Raw genomic sequence first — 23081 nt, 5'->3', positions numbered from 1 at the left:
CTCCCCCTGCCTTTTGATTCTCAGTGACTCTGGGAGGTGGCAAATGGGAGGCGGGGTGGGGGGGGCAAGGTCTGAATGCCTGGAATGCCATGGATTCGGGGCCTCCCTTACAGGACAGATTGGGGGTGGGAGCGAGTTTTTTTTAATTTGTTTCGAAGAAAAGCAGCCATCAGCCTTTGACCCCAGCTGGAGGGAGACAAGGTTTGCTCCCACAAGATCTCTCCACCTCCCTGTTGGGGATTCCTGTACCCTCCATACTAGTTCTCAGAGAGGCTGCAGGGTCTGTGTCCCCTCACAGGCCCAGCCAGTTAAGCAGCCCCAGTAGAGGCTGCTGGAAGAGTCTAGAGCCTCTGGTCCCTGTCTCAGCCCCAGGCTCCACTTCTGCCAGCCACCCCAAGACTCCTAGAGACCCCCAGCCTGTGGTCAAGGCCTTAACCCCAGCTGAGCCTTGCTGTGAGGAAGGGGCCCCTGTCTCTTAAGGCTGGGCGGAGGGGGCTGCTCACAGACCAGTACTGGGCAAGGGTAGAGAAGCTGTCCCAAATACAAAGACCCCCCCCCCCCCCCTCAGCACCAGGACATGGGGACACACGGGGACAGTGACGGAGGAGACAGGGACAGCCCCCCCGCACCCCCCCCTCCCGGCAGAAGGGCACAGTGGTAGCAGCAAAGAGAGAGCTTTCACCCACTATGTGGTGGAGGAGGGGGGAATGGCTCATGTGGCGAGGAGGTGGGAAGGAGGGGTGTGGGGAGGGGAAGGGCTGGCTTGCACAGGCTCCAAAAACAGAGACTGACTCCGCATCCAGGCAGGCCCCTTGGTCAGCTGCCTGATGCCACCTCTGTTTTGGGCTGTGTTACTCCTGGGTGTCTGGATTAACTCTATCACAGCTGCGCCCCTTGGCCCTTGAGGCCCCAATTTAATCTTGTCTAATTTCTTTGTCTGCAGTGGGCCACTGGAAAGACCTAGAGGAGCCTGGGGCGCTGAGTGGCTGCTGGTGGGTGCCTCTGGGTGGGGCGTGGTGGTGGTGGTGGTGGCGGTGGTGGTGGTGGGGAATCTGGAGCCCTGCAGCCAGCCCAGCCCCTGGGGAGGCTGGGGGAGCAGTAAGGGGCCAGGTGTAAGTACATTGCTCTCCAGGACACTAAGTAAGAGTGTGTGAGTATCATCAGGCAAAGAGTCATCCGTCAGAGCTAGAGAGCAGGACGGTTCAGACACAATCTCTGACGTCAGAGACAGAGCCTCCATCTCAGCTAGAGGGATCTAGACAGGGAGAGAGATGATCAGGCATAAGAAACCAGGACAGCGCGTGTCCGTACACATGCATGCGTACACACACGCGTGCACACACACGCGTGCACACACACAGAGCCCCCCTTTCCCCCTTTCCACGAAGCACGGCGGGGTCGGAGGGGAGGCCTCTCTTCTCTCTCCCCCCACCCCTCTCCCAAGTCAACTGACAGCACCGCCCCCACCCCCTCCAAGCCCCTCCTCTGATCAGAGAGGCTGCGGCAGGCATGGAAGAGCCAGAGCAAACAGAACAGAACAGAACGCCACCATTGACAAAGCAGGAGGAGCAGAAACTTATTCTAAAGATACCCCAGGCACCTGAAGGGCCCCCTCCCACAGTACTACCACCCAGGGAGGGAGCGGGGAGCAGGGAGGGCTTTCGACTCTCAGAAAGATGAGACCAGAAAGAAAAAAAATGAAGAAAGGCCAGCAAAGCGCTTCTCCGCACAGACAGAGCAGCGTGGGGGGCGCTGGGGACAAAGCCGCCAATCTGATGACTGTTTTCTGCCTATTCTCTCTGCTTCCAAAAGCCTGGCAGGACTTGGCCTGCCCCCAGATTCTGGCTTCTCCCCTCCTGGGCCCTCCTCCGCCTGCCGGCAGCTTGCCTGCCCTCTTTAGCTTGGGTTCTGGGAGACGCTCTCCTCCTGCCGCCATTCTGAATTGAGTCCCCTGGGGGAGGGGGCAGCCTAGCAAACTGGCTGGCTGCGGGGGGGGGGGGGGGGGGGGGGATTTCAGTGCCTACAGCACCCCGGGGGAGGGGAGGGCCATCTGTGTGATTGCCTCATCATGTCCTCTTCTCTCCCTGCACCTGCCCCCCACCCCCACCAGCCTCCTTCAGGATGGGAGACTTTGGGAAGGAATGTACTCTCTCATGGATCATTCCAGGTCATTGCCAGGTTGAAGTCCCTACAGCCCTCGAGACTGAATTCCAAGAGGCGATTCAAGAGGTCAGGAACCCTAGGGGCAGGGTGCCTTCCTATGTGAGGGTCACTATTCCTTTGGATCAGGCTACAGGTGTCCCAGGTACTGGGAAGCTGCCTTCCCTTTCCTCCACCCCACAGGGCCTTTCCTCTCTCCCACTAACACCTGTTTCCTTGCCTCCACTCCAGGCCTCCTGGGTGCTTCCCTGCAGCACTAAGCCTGGAGAGATGGCAGGGGGCCCTGCCAAACAGAGGGGGTCAAGGGTAGCCAGATAGGTCACGAGGTGGGGAGAGGTGGATAGGAGAACCCCAGAAAGCTGAAGACCCGCTTTTAGATGGGACTGGGGGAGAAAAACCTGCAGAGCTATGGAAAGGGACTGGGCTTATGGGGGACACCCCGCCACAGTGAGATCCCCAGAATCCACTGTCAGCTAGAACCTTCCATTCCCTCTCAAGGCCAGGTCAGAAAGCACTGACTATTGAGAGCCCACATCATGTCTGGTGGGCTTCACGGCTAAAAAAGCCACCAAACAGAGGCTTCAGGGATGAGTACTGGACAAAGGGAAGAAGCCGACTATGGCCTAAGGCATATCCTTCCATGGATCCCCTGCCCACCCACACTATCCCCAAAAGCCCTTCTCCCCTGGATTTGGCACCACACTTCCTCCACCCACTAAGGTCCCACTGCCAACTTGTCTTCTCCCCCATCCTCTTCTTGTCCAGGCTCTTTCTGGCAAATGCCCTCTGTCAACCCCCCCTCCATTCATCCTTCTGCACTAGAAATGCAATCTCAGTGTCCCTACCTTCCAAGTATGTGTTCCAAGGGCTGATCTCAGCTGGTAGGAACCCCCGGCTGCCTCCTGCCAAGCCCGAAGCTCAACTTGAGGCCCTGAGGCTGTTCCTTCTCCAACTACCCAGCGGGCAGGAAACACCCCCCCCCCACCTCCCCAGAAGCACGGCACCACATGGCACAGCCCGGCACAGCACGGGGACACAGTAACCTGTGGGTCGGAGCCGCAGGGGCTGCGGACGGGAGGGAAGGCAGAGGGCTGGCCCCCGGGGCCTGCCAGCTCGTCCATCAGCTTCAGCTCCCCTTCCAGGGAGCCCTGGATCAGCAGGGATATGGTGTCAAACAGCTGTCTGTCCTGGGGAGGACCCGCCCAGGAGGAGAGCCGGAGAATCAGGGGAGCGGGGTTTAGAGGGGCAGTGAGGGCAAGTGTCGCGGTGGCAGGGGATTGACAAAGAGACACGGAGGGAGAAAGAGGAGGAGGTCACACGCACGCACATAAGCACACGCGTGTGCACGCACACCAGCAACAAAGAGACAGGAGAAGGAGGAGGGGGACAGGACAGAGGAGAGAGAGGTGTGTGTGTGTGGGGGGAGAACGGGAGCAGGAGATGAGAAGAGCTCACAGGGAGAGAGGGAGAGGGAAAACGCAGGTAAGGAAAGGATGGAGAGATGGAACCAGGCAGGTTGAAGGGTGGGAAGGAGAGAGGTTCGGTAATCGGGCAAGGGTAAGAAAGAAACAGGAAGGAAACAGAAAACTTAGCCTTGAACCTGAGAGCCGAGAAGGGGAGGCCAACTGGGCTGGAGGTGCGGGGTGTGGATGAGCCCGCACACATGCCCGTGGCTCACTGGGGTGGCCCTGGGCTGCGAGGGTGGGCAGCCGTCGCTGGGGACGGGCGGGGGACCGCTCACCCCTCAGCATCCGGGCAGAAGGGGCAGAAGGATCCAGAGGGGGCCCTGGGGTCTGCCACACTGCCCGCTCCCTGTACACCACCCGCCGAAGCACGGGCCCCCAGTCCCACGCCCCTCTCGGCAGGGGTGGCCATCTGCTCACCGTGGGGTGCTCCAAGGAGAAGCGCGAGGCTTCTCCAGCGTGGGCCGCGGTGTGCGGGGCCCCAGGCTTGGGGCTGTCGGGGCTGTCGGGGCCCTCGACCCCCGGCCAGAGGAAGGGGCTGCCCAGCGGCGAGTGGGGCTGCGGGCTAAGCGTCTTCATCTCCAGCTCCAGCTCGGCCTCCAGCTCGGCCTCCTCTTTGGCCTCCTTGTTGCTTTCCTCCAAGTGCTTCATCAGCACGGCGATCACCACGTTGACCAGCACGAACTGGGCCGTCAGCACGAAGGACACGAAGTAGATGGGGGAGATGACCGTATTATAGCAGGTGGACTCCTGGTCACAGTCCCGGAGGGTGTCCTGTGAGCGTCAAAAGCATTACACACTGTCCTGGGGAAAGGGAGTTCTGGAGGGTTCCTGCATGGAGGAATCCCACACGTTTATTCACAGCCACTCATCTTGCCAAGGAATCTGGGCTCGAGGAGTGGACCTGCCTCCCTGGAGTCAGGGCCAGCCCCGGGAGGGCTCCCACGGCCCGGGGTGCTCACCTTCATGATGCCGTTCCAGTTGTCCCCTGTAGAGACTCGGAAGAGGGTCAGGAAGGCCATGCCAAAGTTCCGGAAGGTGGCATGCCGGCCCAAGCCCTCGCAGGGGTGCGTCTCGTCACACTCTAGAGGAGGAGGGCAGGAGAGAGAGGCTGGAGTTAGTGCGGGAGCCCCTGGGCCTCCAGCCCTGGCTCCTCTGCCCTCCCCACCCGGACTCACCCAGGTCTCCAAAGAGCTCCACACCCAAAGCTGCAAAGATGAAAAACAACAACATGAAGAGAAGTCCCAGGTTCCCCACCTGGAAGAGAGGAAAAGAAATGGGAAAGGTGCCACTGGGTCTCCCAGACAGCTTCCCGGAGCTCCCCCACGGCTTGTCCCTTTGGAAAGCACCCCCTTCTCCCCGAGAGGACCCCCTCCCACCCACCCCCGCCTCCAGCTACCTGGGGCAGGGCCTGCATGACTGTGTCCAGCAGCGCCCGCATGCCTACAGCCATCTTCAACAGCTTCAGCACTGCGGAACAGGACAGCGTGGTGAGCAACCCCCCCCCCCAGCTCTACCCCTGCCCTGGGCCCGCCATGACCCCCAACCCTTCCCTTTCGCAGAGCCTGGGCCAGGGAGAGAGACCCGTGGGAACACACATGCATGAAGTCCCTGGCCAGCCACAGAGCCGCCCCCCGAGCCCCCCCCCCGCCATTTCCGCCTGTGCAGGGGTGGGGTGGGGTGGGCAAGCAGCCCGGCACCAACCTCGGGCAATGCGTAGCACCCTCATGATGCGGATGATGGTGGGATTGATGGGCAGTGAGGCATTGACCTCGATTTCCTCCAGTGTGATGCCCATGATGGACAGCAGCACGATGGCTAGGTCCAGCTGGTTCCACCTGGAAAGCCCAGCACACAGCTCCCTGAGTGGGGGAGGGGCGCGGTAGAGGAGGGGGCAGTTGTGGCAGCACAAGTGACTACAGAATGGAGGGTGGAGGTCAGCCAGTCCCCCCTCTCCTCCCTGCAGAGAAGGCATGGCTTGACTCCAGTCACCAAGGCCCAGGTCTTCCAAGGCTTCTACTTTTCATTTGTAGTCACTCCATTTTTTTTTTTTTTTTAATGTGGCACTTCTTTGCTGTTTCCCGGGTGCCGAGCACTGTTTTAAAGGCTTTACAAACAGGAACTCACAATCTTTACAATATTATTTCTCCTTTTATAGATAAGGAAACCAACACACAGAGAAGTTAAGGAACTTACCCAAGGTCATCAGCTTCTAAGTGGTGGCACCAGGATCTTAATCTGGTCCAGGCAGTCTGGCTCCAGGCTCTGTGCTCTTAAGCCCCAATCTGGGCCACATTGATTTCCAGCTGCCTGCGTCCCCCAGGCCCTGGATGCCCCCCAACTCCCCCTTGCCATCAGCCCTCGGTGGGTCCTGGAGTGGAGGCTGAACCTCAAGGGTCCGGAAAGCTTTCCATGTATTTCCCTGGGAGACATATTCCCCCACTCCCTGCTCACCCCACCCCTCTCTGTTACCTGTCTTGGAAGAACCGACGGAAGCCAAAGGCCACGAGTTTAAAAACTGACTCCAAAACAAAGATGACGGTGAAGATATAGTTGCAGATCTTCAAGGCTTCGTCCAGGATCTGGCAGGGAGGGAGGGGGGCATCTATGCAGGGTTTCCTAAGGCCCAGGGAGGATGTCTGCCCCTCCCCCTTCATCACACTCCCAGATCGGGGAGACAGGTGAGTCTAAGGGGATCTTTCTTTTCTGTCCCTGCCATGATGGTCGACCGTTGGCCACCACACCAGGATAGAAGAGGCTCTTCACACATGATCCAGGCTTTGTGTGAAAGGGTCTCTCTCCTTGAGGGACGGGGAGCAGACCACATGAGAATGTGTTGGAAGGCACAGAAGGCTAGAGCCTGGAAAAGGGCCTTGTGCATTACTAATTCAACATCCCCATTTTACAGATGGGGAGCCTGAGGGCTGGAGGATCACTGACAGTGGCCGATCTCAGGAGTAGCAAGATCGTTGGTGAGTTGAGAGCTGGACATTCACTAGAATCGAAACACTGAAAGGGCAGACACTGGTCTTCACTGGTCTGCCTTCTTTACCCTCAAAGGGAAAAGAAACCCCTGGCGGGCACTCAATAAATATTTGTTGGGTGAAGAAGTCAGCTCTTCCACTTCCTGGCCGTGGGACTTTGGTCCAGTCGTGGAAGCTCTCTGAGCCTCAGTGTCCTTATCCATAGAGCCAAGACAGTACCCGCTTCCAAGAGTCGAGGCAAGGTGTACAAAAGGAACCCCTGTTGGGGGCCGAGGACTTGCCTGAGGCACCCCTGCGGAGGGCTTGGCCTCCCCCTGCAGTCCCACGGCTGGACCCAGGGCCCGGAGGCCCGGTCACTCACTCCTACCTGGGGCTGCTGGTAGTGCTCCATGGCCATGGTGACCACGTTCAGCCCAATGACACCCGTGATGAAGAGGTCCAGGTAATGGCTGGTGCACAAGTGGTGGACGAGGAGCCGGAAGCGGGAGTAGTCTGAGTAGTAGGGTTTGCACTGGGCCTCTGGGGGCAGGGGGAGAGCAGAGCAGCCATCGGGCCCCTGCCCATGGCGCCCCCACCACCCAAGTCCCTCACAGCCGCCAGCCTCTAACGCCACAGCTGCAACATTCCAGTGTCCTCTGCATCCTCACCCTCCACACACTGCCTTTCTCGGGGGGGCGGGACTGGGGGGCTCCCTCGACGTCTGCCCTCCAAGCGTCTGTTCTACGGGCTACAGTGGGGTGCAGAAGGGCTCAGGACATGCAGAGCTCCCCGCCCACATTAGACACCAGGTGAGCCCCGTCCCCAAGGCAGCCTCCAAAATCCACCAGCCCCTCAGAAAGCCCTGACTTGGTGTTCCGCAGTAAGGCCAGATCAATAAGATGGAAAACAGCCGGTCTTATCAGGCTCAGAGGCAGCTCCATCAACAGAGAGGCAAAGGCCCTCGCTCCTTCACCACGCGCAGCCCCTCGTGGGGAGCAGAGCGGATTACACAGAGCTGGGATTTGGGGATAACACCGGAGATTGAAAATCGAACATCTTCTTGGCTGGCCGCATGGACCCACCCGGAGGGCCTCGGAGGGGCCCTCATGGTGGGGGGGCGGTGCAGAGAGGCGGCCACAGGGCTCTGCGCTTCCCAGATTCATCTGGGGTGAGGGGTTCCACCTGAAGGACTCACCCAGTTTCTAATGAGGCCATGCCCCGCCTGCTCCTGGGGGTCAGGGCGGCGTCACACTACAGGCTGGGCTGGAAGCACTGTCTGAGATCTGTCAGAGGCGTATTTCCCTTGTAATTAGTGAACCACTTAGTTATAAGATCATGGTGCCAGAAGGTTGGCCGGCTAAGCAGGCAGAATGAATCTGGGGGCAGGAGATGGCAGGGGGCCCCTCCTCCAGGTGCTGAGCAAAGGCCAGGCCAAGTTGGGGAGGGATGTCAAGTGGAGGCGGTTGACAGATGGGTCAAAGAAAGAAGAGGCTCCCCACGGGGAGGCTTGGGGCAGCCTCAGGTCCCAGACAGCCCTTCCCCCTCTAAAACTCTAGGGCAGAAGCCAGCCAGCAAGGGCTGCCACCTCTGAGGCCCGTGCCAGGCAGGGCTGGCTGGCTCAGGGGCAGCAGGAAGCTTGGGGTCCAGGCCAGCTCAGATATAAATGTCCTTCCCCATGCAGAGGACGATGGAACAAAGAGGTAAACTGAGGCAGGGAGTGACCTGGCGGGGAGCCCCCACCAAAGGCCAAAGAAAGAAGAGCACCCAAGAGCTCCATGTGCCATCTCACCGGATGCCACTCTCCAGCATCGGCCTTGAGGTGTGGATAACCAAGAGGCAGAAAGTCCGGAATGTTCTGGTGCCCCAAACAGTGCATGAGGCCATCGATTTTGTTTTCAGAGATGGGCCAGCCAGCTCTGGCTTCGTTAGCTCAGATGGCCCTCTGCTCCCCTGGGCGGGGGCAGGTCGAGAGGCGCGGGATGGGGGACAACATGAGGCCACGGGTCATCCACACTGCGATTGTGGAGGTGGACCAGGTGAGCCAGGCCTCTTCCTTCCTTCAGTACCCACGAGAACCAGAGGGCGCTAGCCGCCCTGCGTTGCCTTAGCAGCTGGAACACTGTCTCAGCATTAATCTCCGTAAGTGCCGGGAGCACCCGATCCCATTATGCTAAAATATGAATGGAGAATTAACTAAAATGTTTGAATACAATTAGGTTAGAAAAAGTGGTTCCTTATTAGCCCCGTTATTAGCTGAGATAATGCAGAGGAAGAGGTGGGGAGAGTCTCCCCTCTCCCCCCTGTTCCCCTAGTCTGACAGCATAGGCAGCCCCAGGTCAGACAGAGCTGAGGCAGACAGGATTAGCCTGGGACCCTCCTCCAGGCAGCCTGGAGGAAAGTGGGCAACAGGGCTGAGGCTGGACCTCTTGCTCAGTGACAGGTGCCGGGCCCTTGAGGTCTGTCCCTCCAGGCCTGACCCCCACCCCAGACCAGCAGGTGCCGAGGCTGCCCGAAATCCCCCTTCAGAGCACAGGTCCAGAGAGTCCCAGGGCCAGTCTGATCAGCACGCCCTTGACCAGCCCCTCAGTTTTACAGAGGGAGAGAACAAGGCCCCGCACAAGGGAGCTGTCCATACACTGAGAGGCCATGACAGAGCCAGGACCCGAACTCCCAGCCCACATTTCCCGCCAGGTGCCTGGTGGGTTTAGACACAAAGCCTTATGGCCTTGCCCCAGAGGGGCCCTTCAGAGAATTTGCCCAAAGCTCTCACTGTTAAAGTTTGGATGATGCCACCTGCCGTGGCTCCTCAGCTCTGGGTTCTACAAGCAAGCACCTAAGCTCAGAGAAGTAGAGACCTCCCAGAGTAGTATTGCGCAGGTCTGGGACTCCAAGGGCTCTGGCCGTAGCCCATCTCCCTGCCCCCCACCAGTATAAGCTGCCTTGGAGAACTGGCGGAGCTGGTGAGTAGCAGTGGAAGGGCACCCCCAGGACTGCCCAGCCCCCAGCCAGGGGCAGGAACCAGGACAGGATGGACGCAGCACGGCTGTGAGTGAGGGCAGCAGGTGTGGGGGGGTTAGTAGAGCCCAAGGCACAGCCGGGGCAGAGGGTTTGCAAAGAAGAGTGACACGCAGGAGGCAGAAGGCAGGGGTCACTCCCAGGGACGCTGGCCCTGATGGCAGAGGCCACACCTTCAGCTGCCGTAGCCAGGCCTGATCCCAGTGAGTGGAAATAGGTGCCACAGGTGGCTGACAGGAGTGCTCCTGATTGGCTGGTGATCCCGGTCCCTCCCTTCGTGCCCAGAGGCTGGGCTGGACCTAGGTGTCCTATCAGGCCCATTCCCCTGATAATCAGTGAGTCTTTCCTTCTGCCTTTCCCCAGGGTCTGGCTGGCCCCCTCCTCTGGGAGCGGCACAGAGTGGGAATAGAGCTGGCTGGGGGGTGTGGTGCCCGGGGTTGGCGGGGGAGGGGGGGTTTCTTTCTAGCTGCCCCAGATTAGAGTGTGTGACTTTGTACCCATCATACAGCTGGGTAGACCATGCGTCGCCATCGCCATCCCCTGGCAATGGGTTGGAAATGCAGATGATCTGTCCTTCCCTAGAGCAGCCCGTGGGAATTTCTAGGGCGGGGCTCAGGTATCTGTGTTTTAATCTGTTCTTCGGGTGATGGCTTATGTGCCCAGCAGTTTGAAAAGCTCTACTAGAGACCACACAACAGCAGGTTTGGGAAAGAGGGCTTTGGGCTGGTCTGAGCCCCTGAGAGGGGTCTCTGAGTCTTCATCACTGGCTGGAAAGGTAATAAGACACACCCTTGTCATCAGGGGACGGGCCTGTAAGTGCCAACGGGAGCATGGTGGAATGTGCCCAGAATGGGGGTGCAGCGTGCGGGTAACACAGATGCAGGGCATTGATTGGGTGTCTTGGGAGGAGACCTTAGGGCCAAGAGAGCCTGAGTGCATTCATTCCCGGTGGAGAAGCCTCTGAGGGCCAGCCCTATGCCAGGGCGGTATTGGGGGAAATGTGTACTTGTGGGTGTTCAGTCTGCAGACCAGGTGACCCCATAAGGGAAGAGCTGAGGCTACTTCCTCCTCCCATCCCCTCCCCCCAACACATCAGGAATTGGCAGTACAGCCTGACACAGAGACGTGGGACCCAGGCAATCCAGACACGAACCTGCCAGAGCCTCCCAGACCCCCAGACATGTACACAGTTGCTCAATGCCAAACACCAGAACCTGGCACCAAGGGGACGGGAGACATCAATCCTCAGGGATGGCCTCCCAAATTGAGGCTCAGGGGTTCCCTGAGCCCCCATAGATCAGGCAGCCCAACATCTAGAGGGCAACATCTGCCAGTCTGGCTTCTGGGGGAATGCAGAATGGTGGGGAAAGGTGCAGCCCAGTGGTCCCCAGCCTGAAGTCCCAAGTCCTCTGCAGCCCAAGAAGGCAGTTGAATGGGGGTCCTTACGTCCTTATGTTTCAATATTTCTAAGAGCTCAAAAGAAATCAGACCTAGGCCTACATTAAGACCCCACAGACTGATCTAATGGCAGAAGGGTCCTCCTTTGCTATCGTTCCGGGTGAAACCTTCCACAGCACAGAGCTCTGGGTAGCAATTAGATGTGCCTTTGATTAGCAAAAGCAGTGAAAAAAGTCATTACGGAGGTGCGCCTAACTTCAAAAGCAGGCTCTTAGAACGTGGGTTCTGCTGGAGGAGGTGATAAAGGGTGCCTTTGGGGATGAACAGGTTGGGAACCACTGGGCGAAGACAGGATAGAACGAGGCCCCGCAGCCCTGTCACAGGCTCCCTGAGCCTCTGACCACCTGCATGGTGCCTGGGAGCCGTGTCGGGGCAGCGTCGGGGCAGCAGCGGCCTAAGGACCGGGGCAGGACAAGCAGGAGCAGAGCCTTCCCAGGGACACGGCTCTCAAAGACAAGGACCCAACTCACCCCTGACCAGATCCCTGGCTTTTCTGGGAGGTGGAGGGGAGACGCTGGCGGCTAACTGAGGCCACGATTCCCAATCCTGCTGTTTGTAGCGATGACATGGTCACCGCGATTACTTGACTATTAACGAATCTGTTCAGTTATTCATTGTTACATTTTAAAAACAAATCCTTTCCCTCTCTGCTCCTTTCCTCCTGCTTGCTTGGATCAAAGTCTCCCCATCAGACAAAAGGAGATAGGTGAGATTTGCAGCTCTAATAATCGAACAGTGTGACCCGGGGGGAGGAGCAGGAGTGGGAACGGGCAGCAGGGGGCAGGGCAGCTGGGCCCTTGGAAGCCCTGCAAGGAGAAGGAGGGTCCCCTCCCGGAGGTGTGGGAGGAAGGAGCGTGCAAGACCCTCACCTCCCCGTCCGGCGTAGCACAGGCCTAGAGGATGACTGACGCAGAGCCCGGTGCCCCAGGGACCCTCTGTCCCTCACCCCAAGAGGACGGAATCAATGAGCCAAGGACGAGGGAGCAAAGAGGACCTCGCGGCACGCGTGAGGCAGGCCTGGGGGCAGGTAGGGCCTGACTGCCCCCGGGCCTCGCCCTGGAACCCACAACCCCAGACGCAGTACCTGGCGCCGCGCTGGAGTTGCTGCCGGAAGCAATTACATCGTCCAGCATTAGATCTAAAAGAACGAAACACGACATCGGTCACTGGCCGGACCAGGCGGCCTGGGCGGGGCCCCCCTCTAATCAGCACGCTCCCCCTCGCCTCCAGCCCTCACTCAGCCTATGAACGGGGTGCCCGGAGCACTAGCATAGGTGGTTGGTCCTAAGCGGTTGTCAGGCTCCAAACTCTGGCCCCAGGGCATTTGAGGGAGGTGAGCCAGTGGGCCTGCTCCTCAGGGTCACAGGGGCGGGGGAAACAGAGGTATGGGGAGGGGCAGGCCGCCCGTCATCAGAACAGATGTCCACTCCTACCCGCGCCTCAGCCGGGGCAGCACCTGAGAGAGCTCCAGACCCCAGAAGGGGAGCCAGCTGGTCAGGCAGGGCCAGAAGCGCCTCCTGCCAAAAGAGTTCCATCTGGAGAGGCCCTGCTGCTGAGAAGGCAGACGGCAAGGAGGGGCGGGGCGGAGCAGGGGTGGGAGCGTGGCTGCTGGGGGTGGTGCCCCTGCTCAGCTTCAGACCTCCATGGGGATAGCCCAGGTGGGGCCCCTACCCCAGAGTTGAGCAGGGGGCATGGGGCACGGACGTTGAGGATGTGGGGCGTTGAGGATGTGGGACGTGGAGAACTGCACCACCCACCCCTGCCCAGAGGCCAGTATCTCCTCGCCATTGCCATGGGTCCTCCCATCCAACAGGGAGCTCTGGCCTGGTCCCTCCATCACCCAGCCCCGCCCCCTTCCCACCCACCCACCTCTCGCTCCACGTGCTCTAGGTGCCCCCCACCGGTAGCAGGAAATGGGCCAGGGGCAGAGCGGAGGGAGGGCCACAGCAGCCCCAAACTCCTTTGTTGGTACTCACATTTCAACAAACCAAAGGGAAAACTCAGAGCACTGCACACATCTTACTGGCGTGAGGAAGAAGGTTTATGACAGGGTGGAGGGAAGGGAACCCCGCAGACCAAACAGAGACAGCACAGAAAGTCTTAGAGAAACCCACACAGAAAGATACTCAGTGAGACGTGGGTTGTGACTGAGACAGAGTCACAGAGATTACTGAGTACGAGACAGGGACCCTGAAGACAGGGAGACAGGTGCACACACCCCTGAGAAACAAAGGGGCCCCCGCGCCTGTTCCTTCTCTCGCATCCTTCCTGGAATCTGTGTCTTTTCCCTTAGTGTCGGCCTACCCCTGGTGTAAAAGCATGAGCAGGGACGGGAAAGGGCCTCCTCCAACCAATACCGAGAGATGCTGGAGATCCCAGGTGAGGGAGCTGAGGGTTCTAAGGCCAGAGAGTCATGAGCTCAGAGTTCCTATAACCTCACACCTGCCCTGAGAGATTTCCATGCCCCCCAACCCCTGGCTTGGCAAAAAAAAAAAAAAAAAAAAAAAGGACAGCCAGGAAGCTAGGGGCTTTTGCTGGAGATAGGGAGAGAGAGTGAGTCTGGGGTTCTCTCACGCATCGTCCATTTGTAAGTTCTGCTGAGGTCTTGCTCAGCAACTACAGACCCTAGGCAGGCACGGGTTCAAGGTGCTTGCTCCCCAAACCTGGGGCAGGTGAGTCTGGCACGTTGGCCAGTCCCTGGGTGTCTGGACGCAGGCAGGCCCCAAAGCAGCAGGATTCTCAATCCCATGAGGCTCCTCTGCGAGGTGAGCTGGGAGGGGTCGTGCATCACCTTCTGCCCGGCATCCTCCGAGAAGTGTGATGCTGAGACCCGGGGAGCCCCGCAGGGTGGGGGTCGCTCCCTCTCCCCCATGGGGCTGGACTAGTCTGCTTCATGCGTGCTCTAAAGGCTGACATGCTCTTGAGGGGAAAGGAGGTGAAGAGGGGGGGGGTGGGAGTGCCTTCTCCCGGTCCCCCCGCCCTCCCCAGCCCCTGGTCCCCTGCAGTCACAAGGCCAAGGTCAAGCACGACTCAGAGAGATGTGGAAAGACTACCGACCAGCCATCTGCTTCTCCTTACTCCTTCTCTTTTTCTCCAGTCTCCGTAGACGCTTCTCCTCCCGCCGCCGAGCCTCCTCCTCCTCCTGGTGCTGCCGGCACTTGTGGAAGTTCTCCACCACCACGCCCACAAACATGTTCAGGACAAAGAAGGCCACAATGAGCAGGAACGAGATGAAGTACAGCAGCATCCAAGGGTTGTGGTTCATGACAGGCTGGTGGGGATCAGGAAGGACAGGTGGAGGCATCAGCCCGAGGAGGCATCAGACCTGGCTGCCTCGGGTAATTCCCCACAGGCTGGGCTCATTAAGATGTGCTCTGCAGACTTGGGTAGCTACAGGGCCCCAGTGGGAGATCTACATGAGTGATGTGGCTTTGGTGTTAAGCAGGAGGGAGCGGCGGGGACTGTGGCAAAGGAGAGGTGTAGGTATTCTATCAAAAGGGGCAGCTGCTTCCTTGTTCCAGTAACTCCTGCACTGAAGGAATTCAAGCCCTACGTTCCCAGATCCTTAGACGAATCCTGAGCGGGCCCAATTCTGGATTTGAATGTGAAATCCACTAATGTTTAGATGTTTGCCGCTATTCAAAAAAGTGTAAACATGTTGCAATCCAACAAAACATGCCAGGATTTGGCCTGCAGGCTACCAGTCAAAAAGCCTCTGCTGTAAAGGGTGATGCCTCCTTGACGGCATTCTGTCAATTAGCCTCCCTCTTTCTGTCCAGGGCCCACACCCCATCATGCCTAGAGTGGCCTGAACCCAAAGGTGAATCCTGCCTACCGTGGCCCTACCTGCTGGTCCACACCCACGGCATCCAGCCCGTCGTACATGATGTCCACCCAGCCATCCTTTGAGGCCAGCACGAACAGGGACATCAGAGCCTTGGGGGAGGGGAGGAAGGAGACACCATCTGAAACCTAGACTGTGTGGCCAAGCGACCCACCACCTGTCCCCAGAGCACCTCCTGGCAGCAGCTCAGGGGACCCTCGCCTTTCAAAGGTCAGGCTTGAGTCACACTGTGGGCCCCTAGAGAACTCTCTGTCCCAGAGCTTTATGGCTGGTGTGAAGCCAGAGGAGCCCCAGGAGATGATCAAGGCCTTTGACCTTGGCCAGGTGGAGGAAGGGACACCAGAGCCCTGGAAATCCAGGAAGCAAAACCAGGCTGGGTCTGGGAAGCAAACCAGCAAAAGTAAACGAGCAATTTCGTTTTCTACGTGGCTCTATATTTGCAAACGTGGACGAGAAGGGGTTGCCTCGACAGTATAAATGTGTCCTGCCCCAGGCTAAGCAGAAGCATCCATCGTCTCGTTGTGCCCTTCCCACGAGCTTCCATGGAAATGCCAGGATGACCCACACATCCGCCAACGAGGCGGGGGCCCTGCCAAGTCAGCTGTCCCGTGCGTCATGACGCGTGGACTCGGGTGGTCTCTGGACGCCTGCGACCGCCACCCCCACCCCCACCTCGGAGCATGGAGCTCACCTGGCCGAGGTTGTCGAAGTTGTACTTATGCCGGACCCACCGGTAACTGGCCTCAGCACAGTCGGATTTGTTGGTGATGTTCCTGGTGTCCTCACCTTGGCATACGAAGAACTTCCCTTTGAAGAGCTAGACACACACACACACACACACACACACACACCCCACGAGGCAGAGCTGAGTGAGCTGTGGCCACAGGAAGCCCTGAACTCCCCAGCCCCATCCCTCCCACACAAGCCCTGGGGCCTGGGAGCTCCAGCACACCCTGACTGAGGACCCCGTGTGCGGGCGAGTCAGGGGAACACCGACAGGAACCCCCCTGCAGGCACCCCTTCCTCTGGGCTCCTGGGAGCTGAGACCCTAGAGGAGAGAAGGTCAGTGGGGCAGGTGCTGGGGAGGAAGGAACTGTCACTGGTTTTCTGTGAAAGGTGAAGCCATTGGCTCTCCGGGTGGGGTCTCTGGACCAGCAGCATTGGCATCATCTGGGAACATGCTAGAAATGCAAACTCTTGGGCCCACCCCACCCCCACTCTGGGGGAGGGGCCAAATGACTTGGTTTAATGGTGTGGCAGGCCAGGGATTATCGACTCCACTTTACAGATGAGGAAAACGGAGGCTCAGGGAAGTAAATTCACACTTAACTAAGGATGAATAACCAGTAGGTGGCAGAAAGGGGCCTCGAATTCAGGTATTTCTTTCTTTCTTTTTTTTTTTAAGATTTTATTTATTTATTTGACAGACAGAGATTACAAGTAGGCAGAGAGGCAGGCAGAGAGAGGGGAGGAAGCAGGCTCCCTGCTGAGCAGAGAGCCCAATGTGGGGCTTGATCCCAGGACCCTGGAATCATGACCTGAGCTGAAGGAAGAGGCTTTAACCCACTGAGCCACCCAGGTACCCCGGATTCAGGTATTTCTGATGGGAACGCTCCCCCTCCTTTCATAACACGCCAGGCTATAACTGTGGGTGGGGAAGGGAATAGGGGGCCGGGAGGACCAGGAGGCCTCGGCAACCCACCGAGGATGGACCAAAGTCTACTGGAAAAGCCCAGGACTGGGCTCCCAATGGCTCCCTCTGCTCATTCAAGCCATTTGGACGTGAGGAGGGGGAAGGGGCGCTGACTATGCCAAGAAGCTCCACACAGGTTTGGCAAATGTACCCCAGCCTGGTCCCTGCGGCTGGAGAATTCTAGCAAACCAGGAACAGCCCTCTGCCCTGGGCAAAGAGGACACTCCAGGAAGCCAACGGACAGGCATGGGAGGGGCAGTAGCCACCCAGGAGCTACCCCGCCGCCCAGACAGCGGGCCGTCTGCCCTGAAGCCAAAACAGCTGCAGCCAGGGGGTTCTGGAAGGCTGGGGCGAGGGGCTCCCCGGGCGCCTGCTGAGACCTGCAGGCAGCTCCTGATCTTTTTTTTCCCTCCCAAATCAGTTTCCTCCCTGGGCCAGAGGCCCAGTTTCCCCAGCAGCCCCCATTTCCTGCCTCGTCTGGGGTCTGCACCCTCCTGCCCGCCAGCTTGCCGCTAACCTGGCCCAGCTGTCTGGGCCCTGGATCCCCAGCTCTGGCCTGCAGCCCACTCAGCTCGAGCAGGGAGGGAGGGGAAGGGATCCCGGAGCAGACGGGGCCGGGGCCGCTTCTGTCCTCTAGCGCGCGGTGTGGGAGGGGGGCAGGAAGAACAGTCTGCAGCCGCCACGGGTCAGCAGCCTCTCTGAGGCCCTTGTCCCCTTTGGGAACCTCTTCTAGGCTCTGAGTTTTCTGCAAAACGCCCAGGAGGTAAAGGGGACTGAGGCCTAGGGCCTCAAGGGAAGTGTCCCTGCTTATTCCTTTCTGGAATCAAGACAGCAGCAGCAGCTGGAGCCTCAGCATCCAAGGCCCAAGAGGAAAGCCACAAGTCAGGTTTTCACTCCCACCCGGCCCCCAGGCCCCCACAAACCTGCACCCCCAGGATGCCAAAAATGATGAAGAAGGCACAACAGATGACCACGATGTTGCCGATGGGTTTCAGGGAGGACATCAGCGTTTCCACTACCAGCTTCAGACCCTGGGCCCGGCTGATGACCCTGGGGAGGGACAGAGGGGAAAAAGAGGGCTTCTCTCAGCTCGGAAGCTCCCTGGTCCCTTGCCCTGCTGCCCTCACCACCCATCTGGGCTCACTGGTTCCCATCCTGGACTCTGGCTTTCTGGGCTCCCCATGCAGGATACTCCCACCCCAATCTCTCCAAATCTCACCCCTACCTCCCCCACCACTCTCCTCCACTCCCAGATGTCAAAGTATGATCTGGTGGGCTGGGGTGGGAAATCAGCTTGAGAGAGGTGGACCCAGGGATGCAGTGTGTTGTGGGGATAGGGAGGCTGACCTATAGGAGGCATAGAGGGTGCAGGCAAGGAGGGGGTGGTGGTGGGAGGTGGTTGGCACTAGTCAGCTGGTATTGTCCTCATCCATGGAAAGTCCTGACATGGGAGTGGGCAGTGGGGTGGAGGGTGATTTTGGGACAGCAGATTCTCCGCTAGCAGGATTAGCTGGTGGGTGGTCCCTGAGAGGTGTGTGAGGGTAGGGAGAGGAGTCTGTCACCTCCCCAGGGAGGACGGTCACTCCCCCCCACTCCCAACAGTGACACCCAAGGGAGAGCTTCAGCTAAAGGCTAGGAGGGCCCTGCCTGCGGCCTCTTATATTGGGGCCTGCCCAAGGCCGGGACATGGCAGCCTCGAGCAGACTGTCCTGTGGGGACAGTGACGGTGGGAGCATGCTCAAGGAGGGAAACCCCTGGGGCCACGGTTCAAGCCAAGCGATGCCAGGGTTCCCTGTAGGGGTCGCTGTCAGGAAGCAGGGGCTCGTGGGGATCTTGCTCTACTGCTGGCTTGTTGGAGCTGTCCCTAAGGAGGGCGCTCGGCCGGGGACGCACCTGAGTGGGCGCAGGGTTCGCAGCAGCCGTAGGACCCTCAACATGCCCAGGATCTTGGTGCCGCTGTCGGAGACCATGGACACCAGGATGTCGATGATGGAGATGAGCACCAGCAGCCCGTCGAGAACGTTCCAGCTGCTACGCAGGTACGCCTGCTCCCCGAAGCACCAGCCCAGCGCTACCACCTGGGGACGCCCGCGGCATCACTGTTGCCGCCGCCTCCCTTAAGTCCCCAGCTCTGTCCTCCTATTGGGATCAATCTCTCCAACCCCTTTCACCCCAGAAACCAGAGAGCCCCAAAGTAACACCGACCCCCTATTACCTTCACGGTCATCTCTGCCAGAAAGACTGCAGTAAAGATGTAATTGGAAAGGGTCAGGAAGATGCGTTCCTGCAAGAGACAGCAGGCACGTGTCACCCACTAGGACCCCCCTTCCGTAAGCCAGGGCTGCCCTGCAGACAGAAGCCAGGAACTGCCTCCAACATTTGACTCAGGAAAGTGACCCCCACCTTTCCTAACAAGGCAGGCGACCTCCTGTCCCCAGACCTCTCTGTCTCTCACACACACAGCCAGTGCCAGGCCCCCTGACTCGCAGCTCTGTGGACAGTCTGAACAGTGCTGCTTCCTGTCCCCCAAATGGCCTGGAGGGAGAAACATTCCCCCAACCAGTACTGTCATCTGAGTCCTGTATTTCAGAAACCCTCAGAACTGGAGCAGGGTTTACCTTGATCTCTGACCCCCTCCTCCTACTCTCCTCCCTTCTCCCCGCACTTGCTTTCCCGCTGTGTGGCCCAGAAATGGAGCCACAGGGCCAGCAAGGAGCTTGACTACAGCCTGGACCTCTGTTGGCAACGTATTTATGGAGGCATGGGTGGGGGCAGGGCAGGAAAGAAGGTGACCCGGTCCCCTGAAGTCTGCAGGCGGAGTCCATCCCTCGGTGGCCAGGAGAGGGGTGGGGAGGACTGGAGACGCAGCAGGCAGAGTGTGAGTGTCAAAGAGAGAAACGGGGGAAGGGAAAGAGAGATGCGGGTTAGCGGCAGAGCCAGAGATAGAGGGGCCAAGGGGGAGATGGGGGGTGAGATATGGTGACAGAGGCAGAGGGCCCTGCAGCAAGGCCTGGGGCAGGTGGCAGACAGAGGGGCTGTGTGACCAGCCACCCTTGCTCCAACCCACAAAAGCTCCAGTGCTATGGGTCCCTTCCCCCACCTATTACCAGGCTGGCCCTCCACTCAAAAAGGTTCCTCCATCCCCACCCTGACCCAGCTGGAGCCTACCCTCTGGAGACTAGAAGCCCAGGAACCCAGAAATCTGAAGGGCCGTGTGGGGGCACAGTGAGGAGGGGTGGGGGGTCACTCTGGGCAAGTGGGGCAAGACGCTGTAAGGGGCAAACACGGTCTGGGGTAGGGGCCTATGATGCCCGGCTGGGGAGACACAGTGTTTAGAACCAGCTGCGCCTGAAAACCTACTTGTTTGTGACCTGGCAGGACCAAGAGGAGCAAAGCGCACCCCCCTCTCCCCAACTCTCCATGGCCTGTGGGGTAGGCCAAGCAGGACGTCTCCCCCAATCAGCACAGAAGTCAAAGGTGAAACCCAGACCCTCTGCAAGGGAGCAGGGGAAGCAAGACCACTCAGCCCCAGTGGGGCCTCTCTTGCTGTGTGCATCACTCCAACACTCGCTGACCCACACCTGGGCCCCCCAGGTCTCTGGATCCTGAGCACGTGCTGTCTGCAAATAGCCAGGAGGCAATGGGGCTCACTTTTCACCCAGGTAAGGAGAAGGGCACACCCCCCCCCCCAAGCTGGGCTGCTACAGAACAGTAGGGAAACAGAGGCAGAGGCAGGAGATGGACACGGGAGCCAGCCCAGGTTGCCAGGTGTCAGGGAGAACTACAGGAGACTCCTGGCTCCCTCCCTCCACGTCTGTCTGGGCCTCCTGGCCCACCCTGCTGGCTCTCTGAGCGCTAACCCAGGAGGGGACCGGCACCAAGCAGGCACTCCACAGCCCCCGGGTTTAGTCTTTGGTGACTCACAGCACTGTGGGGGTCGATCTTGGGACGCTCCATGGCAATGGTGATGCAGTTGAGGAAGATGATGACAAGGACCACATGGTCGAACATCTTGTGGGTGATGATTCGGTGACATAGGAGGCGGAACCTGCTGGAAGACAGGCAAATGCTAGGCAGGAGGTGAGCAAGATGACGGTAAGTGGCCTTGCCCTGCAGCCCTTCCCCCTCCTGGGCCCTCCCAGCCCGGGACCCCTCTCTCACTTGCCCCTAGGTCAGAGGACACTTCTGGCATCCCCGAGACGGGGTCATGGGCTCACCCCCCAGGAGGAGAGGTCAGGGACCCCCTGCTCACCTTGACTGAGGAGGGAAGATGTATGCTGACCAGGAGTCTCGCTCACGGCAGCAGGCAGGCAGCCGGGCTCGGATCCAGACTCTTATCCGCTCCCCTCTGCTCTGTTAGAAGGATCACGGGACTTGTGTGCACGACCAGGCCCCCAAGCTCCCCGAGCCTGCCCTGCTCGTCAGCAGTTCCGCGGCGCTCGCTGGCTGTCCAGCCTCTGCCATCCTTCTCTTCCTTTATTCCTAAGACCCCCATCTTCCTCTCAGCTCCGTCTCATCCCCTGAGCATCGCTCACTTCGGTAATCTCCCCCCTCTTGCCCCGCACCCCGTCTCCCAGCCTCTCTGCTCTTATCCTCTCTGTCCCCAGCCCGGCCCCACCTGCCTGGCCTCCTTTTTTCCTTCCTCACGGGGCTTGGAAGCCGTATCAATTATCAAACATTGTCCCCATCACAGCTGTCTGTTCAAAGACACACCTGGGACCAGGAGCACTGGCCCCTTCTCCTCATGGGCTAACCCTGAGGTCCTAGGTCCCTGTGCCCCACCCCTGGAGTCAGAGATGGTGGTGAGGGGCCCAAGGAGGGGTGAATGGGTTAGGGCGGGGGTGAAGTCAAGGCTGGTGATGAGGTCAAGATGGGAGAGGAGGATGGGGAGGGCATGGGTTTGGAGAGATGAGTGATGGGTATTTCTGAGTCACAGGGGGAGGGCCATGAAAGATTCATACGCATCTGCCCGAAACCATCCATATCCACCAGCCCCGCAGATGACGAGGATCTGGGGCTCGGTGGGGCGGGCGTCGGGAGGGAAGGGGCTGCTCGGTGCTCAGCTTCAGAGCTGGCCCCCCTTGAGATCCCTGGGGCATGAGAGGGTATGACAGCAACTCCTTGAATTCCACAGAACGGGGACAGGCTTGTCTAGCTCCCCTCGCTCAATGTCAGGGGTGAGAGGTCACTGTGCCCAGGGGGGGCTCACCAGGTTGCCCTCGTCATCGCCATCATCCCCGTCCAGTGGGGGGTCGTCGGGCCGCAGGGCCCGGGCCAGGCGCCCCGAGGCCGACTTGCCATTGCAGTCCTGGTGCTCAGAGGCTGAGCTGCGGCCGCTGGCTGTGCGATGCAGCGCGGGCACCCGCAGCGTGTCCGGCAGGTCAAAGGAGTTCTTGGCCTCCCGCTCCAGGGACCCCCCATGGCGCCGGTCACTGCCCGCCGGGCTGGTCCTCTCCTCTTCAGAGCTCTCCTCTTCATCCTGGCTCTCTCGGCCCTCTCCCGACAACAGGGACCTCCGCTCCCCGCTCGGGCTCCTCCGCTTCAGGCTGGGAGCGCGGCCCAAGCTGTTCCGGCTGGAGCGCCTGCTGGTCCAGCTGCTGGCTGCACTCCAGGGGCTGTGTGGAGAGCTGCGGGCACTCGGCTGGTGGGTGGGGGGGTCAAGAAGAGGGTGGTCACCACCAAGACCTCCCAGCCCTGCACCCCCTCCCATGCGCGCTGTCTCCTGAGAGCCTCCCTGGCATCACACCAGGTATCGAAGTGTAAAGAAGAGCCCTGGTTTCATATTACTTAGTTCAACTAGCTGTGTGACCTTTGGCAAGTTACTAAACCTCTCTGTGCCTCCGTTCCTCGTCTGTACATGAGATATGACACTGAGACCTATTCCTTATTTAGCTGACTGGCAGTATAAAGAGACGGCAGGAGCATGGGCCCTGACGTCTGCTCCTGGATGAAAGGGCTGGCTGTCACCGGCTCACAGGACACAGGGCGTCCCACAAATCAGTTTGGCCACCTGAGACTAAGATTGCCTCTCTAAAATGGGGATAATGAAGATACCTTCATCATCGGCTTGCGATGAGGATTCAATGCATTTAGAATGTTTATGAGCAGTGTCTTAGAACAGTGCCTGGTCCAGGGCGCCTGGCTGGCTCAGTTGTTAAGCATCTGCCTTTGGCTCAGGTCATGACCCCAGGGTCTTGGGATCAAGTCCCGCATCGGGCTCCCTGCTTAGCAGGAAGCTTGCTTTTCCCTCTCCCACTCCCCCTGCTTGTATTTCCTCTCTCGCTGTCTTTCTCTGTTAAATAAATAAATTAAATCTTAAAATAAGAACAGTGCCTGGTCCAGAGTCAGTGGGGTTTGCTATTCTTACGATGGGATATTAAGAAGATAAGGACCACCCTCCCCTTCCAAAACAGAACTCAGAGGCTGAGTCTCACACAAGGTCACTGAGTTAAGGGACTGAAGAGTAGGATTAGAACATGGCTCTT

At 59.2% G+C, this 23081-nt stretch overlaps 1 protein-coding gene across 31 annotated transcripts in view; it reads right to left on the bottom strand.

The window, feature by feature from the left end:
* The window catches only part of CACNA1G (calcium voltage-gated channel subunit alpha1 G), a 62485-nt gene that overhangs the window by 3457 nt on the left and 35947 nt on the right, over positions 1-23081 (bottom strand). For 5 of the 31 annotated variants that reach the window (XM_045070068.1, XM_045070069.1, XM_045070075.1 and 2 more), the window contains 18 exons: positions 21806-22237; positions 20849-20949; positions 20521-20644; positions 18812-18880; positions 18490-18674; positions 17520-17646; positions 15595-15720; positions 14906-14995; positions 14138-14330; positions 12144-12197; positions 6975-7126; positions 6096-6205; positions 5328-5461; positions 5023-5093; positions 4802-4880; positions 4586-4707; positions 4044-4397; positions 3204-3347 (listed from right to left, as the gene is read on the bottom strand). In XM_045070068.1, coding sequence (XP_044926003.1) covers positions 3204-3347; positions 4044-4397; positions 4586-4707; positions 4802-4880; positions 5023-5093; positions 5328-5461; positions 6096-6205; positions 6975-7126; positions 12144-12197; positions 14138-14330; positions 14906-14995; positions 15595-15720; positions 17520-17646; positions 18490-18674; positions 18812-18880; positions 20521-20644; positions 20849-20949; positions 21806-22237 — 2667 coding nt within the window. Of the gene's footprint in view, positions 1-1120; positions 1256-3203; positions 3348-4043; positions 4398-4585; positions 4708-4801; positions 4881-5022; positions 5094-5327; positions 5462-6095; positions 6206-6974; positions 7127-12143; positions 12198-14116; positions 14331-14905; positions 14996-15594; positions 15721-17519; positions 17647-18489; positions 18675-18811; positions 18881-20520; positions 20645-20848; positions 20950-21805; positions 22238-23081 lie in introns of those variants that run through there. The other 26 variants (XM_013062625.2, XM_045070078.1, XM_045070082.1 and 23 more) reach the window with 12 other exon arrangements.

Source organism: Mustela putorius, unplaced genomic scaffold, assembly GCF_011764305.1.
Source record: "Mustela putorius furo isolate JIRA1106 unplaced genomic scaffold, ASM1176430v1.1 tig00003962_pilon_pilon_pilon, whole genome shotgun sequence".
Lineage (NCBI taxonomy): Eukaryota > Metazoa > Chordata > Mammalia > Carnivora > Mustelidae > Mustela > Mustela putorius.
The sequence above is the reverse complement of the archived record's forward strand: the minus strand, read 5'-3'. Positions and strand labels throughout refer to the sequence as shown.